The 7,303-nt window shown below is 29.3% G+C and overlaps 1 protein-coding gene across 1 annotated transcript in view; it reads left to right on the top strand.

Annotated features, from left to right (window-relative positions):
• The first annotated feature begins 788 nt into the window (after positions 1-788).
• LOC133825868 (uncharacterized) overlaps positions 789-7,303 on the top strand; it is a 32,031-nt gene continuing 25,516 nt past the window's right edge. The window contains exons 1-10 of the mRNA XM_062258760.1: positions 789-1,021; positions 1,099-1,244; positions 2,128-2,204; positions 2,681-2,803; positions 4,268-4,370; positions 5,134-5,171; positions 5,306-5,407; positions 5,752-5,838; positions 5,977-6,141; positions 6,254-6,325. Coding sequence (XP_062114744.1) covers positions 873-1,021; positions 1,099-1,244; positions 2,128-2,204; positions 2,681-2,803; positions 4,268-4,370; positions 5,134-5,171; positions 5,306-5,407; positions 5,752-5,838; positions 5,977-6,141; positions 6,254-6,325 — 1,062 coding nt within the window. The 5' untranslated portion in view covers positions 789-872. The remainder of the gene's footprint in view (positions 1,022-1,098; positions 1,245-2,127; positions 2,205-2,680; positions 2,804-4,267; positions 4,371-5,133; positions 5,172-5,305; positions 5,408-5,751; positions 5,839-5,976; positions 6,142-6,253; positions 6,326-7,303) is intronic.

Below are 7,303 nucleotides of genomic sequence, written 5' to 3'. Positions count from 1 at the left end.
AGTGGATTCTCAACTTTTCCCAATCAGAAATGAATAAATAAAGGTTCTATACTTTTTTGAACTCTATGTTTATTCTGATTATCTATTTAGACTATGTATTTTAAAAAAATCATTTTTTGATCCTATATTTTATAAAATAACTAAAATAGATTCCTAAACTCAATTTTGATGAAAAAAAAATTGAATATAACAACACAGCCTTTAAGCATAATGATTTTATTTTTGTTCTGAATTGTTAGTTTGGTTAATTATTTATGATTTCAGTTGAGAAAACTTTGACTAAAATCAAGTTTAGGGTTCTATTTGAACAATTTTACAAAACATAATATCTAAAAAGTAATTTATCAAAACACATAGTCCAAAAATATAATAAGACAAAACACAAAGTCCAAATATGTATAAACCCATAAATAAACAATACAAAAAACACATTATTTGCATAATTGAGCACAATTGTTTTATAAAATAATAATTACATTTATTTTTTTAATAAAAAAACTAAATATAAATAGGGTCTCCTAGCAAAATGACCTATTTTTTAAAGTTATTTTACATTTTAGCCTAGTTTTAATAATTCTTTAGACAGGCGGTCAAAAATTTTAGAAAAATTTAAACAACTAATCAAATTTTAGACATATATCATTTTACAAAAAAATTATCAAAAATATACTAGAGTACAGAACCACTTAAAAAAAATTGAGGTTAGATGTTGTTGATGAGTAAAAAATTGAGAAGACATAATAATGAATGAAAAAAGCAAAAAGACTCGTAAGGAAACGAAAGAGTTGTTTCCACCAACTTACACCACGTGTCCTATCCTATGTTTTGAAACAAAACTAGAGTCCTTTCTCAAGCTCCCATAGCTACAATCCATGGCGACTCCACCTTTTCTTCTTCTTCTTGTTCCTCTGCTACTCTTCTTTCTGTTACAGCCCTGGACCTTACAGCTTGTGCTGTCTGCCTCCATAGTCAAGTATCTCCCTGGTTTCCAAGGTCCTCTGCCTTTTCATCTTGAAACAGGGTACGTAAACTTTACTATATATATATACATATATATTATATATGAATGGTGAAATATGTATATTTATATATATATAGGTATATCGGAGTTGGTGAATCGGAGGACACCCAGCTTTTCTACTACTTTGTAAAGTCGGAGAGAAGACCTGAGAAAGATCCTCTGTTGCTGTGGCTCACAGGAGGCCCTGGTTGCTCTGCTTGGTCTGGCCTTGTCTATGAAATAGGTAACTATATACACAAATATATATATATATATTTATATATGTATATGTATATATATATATATTAGTTGCAGGAGAACAGAGAAGAAGAAGAAAAGAAAGTCTTTTCATTGATATTGAAATTGTATTAGAGAATGAAGAGAAAAGGGTCTTATTTTAGGAATGGTTACAAGTGGTTACAAATTTAACTAATTTAACCAACTAAAACTGGTTAACTAAATTTATATCTATATAAAGAGGGAGAGTTTGATTTCAACTCTTGCTTACTTAGAAATACAAAGTACTTTAATTATATACACCTATATATAGGAAGTGATTACGACGCATTCCTTTTTTTCGCAATATCGGTACATCATTTTTCTATTTCGGCACCTAAATAGTTATAATTCTCAAAAAATTTATATGATGGTGCACATTATAGCTATCTAGAACATCTGACAAATTTTCAAGAAATTCTGAATAAATTATGGTACCGAAACAGGGTTTAAACTGTCTGTTGCACGCGTGCCTGTTTTTTTGTGTACACGTGTAAAATTTGACAATTTGAACTCTGTTTTCGGCTTCGTAAACTATTCAGAATTTCTTAAAAATTTGCAGGATATTCTAAATACCTACAATGTACACCGTCTTATAAAAAATTTGGGATTATATCTATCCAAGTGCCGAAAATAAAAAAAGGATGCACTGGTGTTGTAAAAAAGGTAATGCGTTGTGCTCTAAAATCAATAAAATGCAAATAGAATGATGAAAAATTAAGAGTTTTATTTTCTTAAATATGGACTGGTTCAAGATTATTAGATTAGCTTAATTCTAGTTTAGTCATAAGTGATACACTATGATAGGACTAATTGACACAAATATATCATCCTTGGTTTGTGTATTTTAGGTCCACTAAATTACAAGATTGAGAAATACAATGGAAGCCTACCCAAGTTGATCTTAAATCACTACTCCTGGACAAAGGTGATAATGCTATATGTATTTTTGAATAATGATATGTGAATCAAAATTATATACCAAAATATTACACTAATTGATGTGACACTGTTTTAAAACAGTGTGTATGCCTCAAATAAATTTGATTGGTTAAATATAATGTTTTGGTGCATAATTTTAGTGTGCATATCAATATATTATAAATATTAGGGTCTTTTGGCAAAATAGCCTATTTTTTAAAGTTATTTTGTACTCTAGCTTAATTTTAATAATTTTTCGCAAAATGACTTCTCATAATTTGGAGTGCTAGTAAAAAATTTAGACAGGTGGTCGAAAAATTCAAACAGCCGGTCGAAAAATTTAGACACCTGGTTGAATTTTAGACAGAGGTTATTTTGCAAAAAATTATCAAAAGTATGTCAGAATACAAAATCACTTAAGAAAATAGGTCATTTTCAGCAATTTCTCTAAATAATGATTTTACTTAATGACGTGATGTACAGGTGTCCAATATAATATTTGTAGACTCGCCAGTTGGTACTGGATTTTCATATTCAAAAACATCATCAGGAAATCACTGGAATGATTTTAAACATCTGGACGACCTTTTTCAATTTTTCAAAAAGGTACATATAACTAAACATCTTGTTGTATTCTATTGCATATTATTTATTTGGGAGATTGGTGTCGATAATACTTAAATTTTTTCAAAAGTTGCACTTTAATACCCAAATATTTTTTTTTTGGTGGAAATAATACATAAATCTATAATTTTGGTGCATTTGTTAATACTCATTGTTAACTGCCCGTTAAGTATCCACGTGACACATTTTTATTAGTCTAATTAGCAGCTATAATACCCAAATCTTTTCAAAAGTTGCACTTTAATACTCAATTTCTTTTTTTGCAGTAATACCTAAATCTACAATTTTGGTGCAACCGTTAAGTATCCACTAGGCACATGTGGATTTTAGGATGATTTTAAACTAAATTCTTTAAATATTATAAAAATCATTTTAAATTTTAAAAAATCTAAAAGATTATTAAAAACTAATCAATAATATGGATTTTGGGATAATTTTGAGTTTCAATTTTAATTTAGGTTGTTTCGAATTTGTAAATTTAGTTTTATTAATTAGTTTCTAATAATTTTTAAAATTTTTATAGTATTTAAAGAATTTAGGGATATTGACGGTGATAATACTCAAATCATTTATAAAGTTATACTTTGATACCTAAATTTACGCGTATAAAAATGTGTCACTTGGATACTTAATGGGCAGTTAACGGCGAGTATTGATAGTTGCACCAAAATTGTAGATTTAAGTATTATTACCGAAAAAAATTGGGTATTAAAGTGTAACTTTTGAATTTTTTTTAGTATTATTAAGAAATAAGAGCAAAAAAGAAAGACAAAGACATGAACAAGTTCACAGTTTTTATGTGGTTGATGTGTTAATAAGCTTTAGTCCACGAGTCACTTGTATTAAGTTTTAGAGAGTTTAATAATGGAGGTTTTCTGCAAGTTCAACAACGTTTATGCATACAAGAGAAAATCAGGATCTTTGCTACAGTGCACGAATGACCCTCTTTATAGGCAGTCATGTGACTTGGGCCGGACTAATCCGGGCCCAATAAGGATGTAATCATAAGTGCTCTCTAAAAAAGTTATAGTGCAAGAGTGTAATGTAATTGCAAGTTATTAATCTTGGCCCATTGGGCCGGCTTAAGTGTAGTAGAGCCTTACAAGTGCCATTTGTATGTTGGTACGGACTGATCCGCGTGGGCTACCAAGGGAATCCTAGGGACATGATCTATCAGAGTAGTGGCACTACCGTTTCCTAGGAACATTGTTGTAATGCCCTGGTTAGCCAAGACTCTTATACTTGCACCAAAATTGTAGATTTAAGTATTATTACCGAAAATTTTTGGGTATTAAAGTGTAACTTTTGAAATTTTTTGGGTATTATCGCCGCTAACATTCCTATTTATATTTTAAGGAGAGTTGTTAGGTATATTACCTAATGTTAAGTCTGTCATTTATCTTTAAAATCATATTATTAATATTTGAATTGTAAATACTCATGCAGTGGCTGATTAATTATCCAGAGTTCATCTCCAATCCTGTTTATATAACTGGAGATTCTTTCTCTGGGATGATTGTCCCTGCCCTTTGCCAACTAATCTCAAATGGTATGAAAAATCTACAACTATAAATAATAGGGTAAATATTCATTTGATACCTTGTGTTTTATTGAAATACATATTTAATACTCTATATTTTCAATAATGCTCATCTAGTACTTTATAATTTGAAATTGTATATATTTAGTACCCTAGACTTAAATATTATCAATATGACCAAACTACTATTAATTATATATGAGTTTAAAATTCAAATTTAATTATTTAATTACAGGATAGTTTTGTCATATTGTAAAAAATTTATTGTTCAAATTTGAGTTCATACCAAATATGTACAATATCAAATTACAGAATATAAGATGAACATTATTGAAAATATAAGGTACTAAGTTTGTATTTAGATAAAATACAAGTTACCAAATAATTATATAGCTTAAATAACAATTAAAGAGTAATACTACATATACTTCCAATTTACAAACAAAATATACACACTATGATAAGTCATTAATATAAACAATTTATTATTTTAATGTGAAACTCTCACATTTAAATGATATGATTATAAATAATGACATATCATAGTTTTGTGAATTAGGTGTGTTTGTATTTTTTCATAATTGAAAAAAGAAAATGCACGAATTAATGGGTTGGGTTGACAATATATAACATTTTTAGTTTTTACACTTGTTTGTTTACTGAAGAACAAAAGTAATATTCAAAATTGAGTAAACATTAAATATTTTAGTTAAAACACAATGGAAAATTTGGAGCACTAGAGCTAATAATCACTTAAATTCTTGCTATGCAGGGATTAAGGAAAGCACCATACCATCTATAACTCTAAAGGTTATCAAATTATCATTATTACATCTATTGAAATACTTTTCTTTCATATTGAAAACAGTTATTTTATGAAGGTTAAAATGTATCATATTAATTTCTCAATTAAAAAAGTCAAATTAATGGTTTAATTTTTTCAGGGATACATACTTGGGAACCCTCTAACAGATCATTCAACAAACGAAAATTACAAAATCCCATTTGCACATAGAATGGCACTTATTTCTGATGAACTATACAAGGTGAATGATTAAATATAATTAATTATTAAAAAACATAGTTGTGGAATATAATATTATAGTATTCAAAGTTAGATTATGTAATTATATAAATAAGTCCAATTGGTGAAAATGACATATTTTTTGAAGTCATTTTGCACTCTGATCTAGCTTTGATAATTTTTTTTGCAAAATGATATCTGTCTAAAATTTCAAACAGCTGTCTAAAACTTTCGACCAGCTATCAGGAGTGTCGGAAACCATTTTGCAAAAATTATCAAAACTAGGCCAGAATTCAAAATGACCTAAAAAAATAGGTCATTTTGCCGAAAAACCCTAAATATAAACATTTATTTTTTGTCTTTCAGTCCCTGGAGAATAGTTGCCAAGGAGAGTATAAGAACATAGATTCCAACAATACCAAGTGTTTGAAAGCTTTCCAATACTACCAAAAGGTAACTAGTACTAAGGAAGTTGATGATATATATATAGTTCAATTGACACAATTTTAGGTTAATTTTCACACCACCACTGGATCAAACTAGATTTAATGGTCAAGATTAGAGCATATGCTTAATTCCTTCTATTTACAGTGCATTTCAGGAATTAATGAAGCTCATATTTTGGAACCGGACTGCCCTAATGATCGTTCTCTAAAACCTCATAAAATTAGAAGATGGTTGAATCAAATGAATTCTCAAGTGTTTCTCCTTTCTGATGATGATGATGACTCACCATTTCCTCCATTCGGTTGTCGAGTAAGTGGAAAATCAGTCAACTTGACTACTACACACAGTACATATAATCTTTGTTTAAGTCCAAACTCGATCTTATATACTAATAACTCGTACATTTTCTGGGTATGTCTAGAACTATGATCACCAGCTTTCTCGTTATTGGGCTAACGATGGTGATGTTCGCAAAGCACTTCACATAAGAAAGGTATGTGATCAGTCTTTGTATGATTGTCATCTAGTTATGTCTGTTAAGTTTTTCTCGAGTAGATAATGTAATTGCTATGGTGTCCAACACCACAAGGAGATAGCATATTGCTATTGGTGCAATCCAATATTGAGTCCCACACATTTGAATTTTATAAGTATTATGGGGTATCGCTAACCAGTGTCACCTCATATAAGTATTTAGTCTTGTTATTGAATAGCCAAAGAGACCAAGTATATCTAATTAACTCCCTTTAAAAGTATGAATTTCTCCATGGAACATCTTGAAAATGTCTGAGCCAATTGCCTCAATTGGACATGCTTGACCATTTCCAAGAATTACTTTATTACCATTGTTGCTCCTTTGAAATTCTTTCAGCCAAGCCTTAATTATTGTTGTCATGTGAAACGTACGTAAATCCTGAGTCAAGAATCAAATTTTGTGCAACACTACATGAGGTGACACTCTATGGTAGGTTAGTGATACCTCATAATACTTATTAAATTCAAATATTTAAGACCGAATATTGAATTGCACCAATAACAGTATGTCACCCCATTGTGGTGTTGGGGACCAGTAGTACCCCTTAGCAATTCTCTTAGTTTTAAGTTGGATTCTCAATCTTAATTTAAAAAGTTTTATTTTTTAATTTGTGATATGGTGTCAAAGTTAGGTTTTCTCATTTCTTCACCCTTTTGATTTGGCATTGACTTTATGAGAAAGCCTTGAAAATATTGTCCCTCCAAAAAATATGGTGATATGCAATATGGCTAGAAAGGTACTCTTGAATAAGAACCTTCCACTATAAATAAATGTACTCTTTAGTGACAATTTTTTAGTCATAACATATATTTTGTGTGACTAAATGTCACTTTTAGTACAGCAAAAAATTATCAGTGACTAAAAAATCATACTTAATCACAAGTTGTCACTAATGTAGTTTTAGTCACAACCTATTATTTTTAGTGATAAAGTTTG

This window comes from Humulus lupulus, chromosome 3, assembly GCF_963169125.1.
Source record: "Humulus lupulus chromosome 3, drHumLupu1.1, whole genome shotgun sequence".
In the NCBI taxonomy this organism is placed as follows: Eukaryota; Viridiplantae; Streptophyta; class Magnoliopsida; order Rosales; family Cannabaceae; genus Humulus; species Humulus lupulus.
Note: the sequence above shows the minus strand (reverse complement) of the source record. Positions and strands in the feature narration are given on the sequence as shown.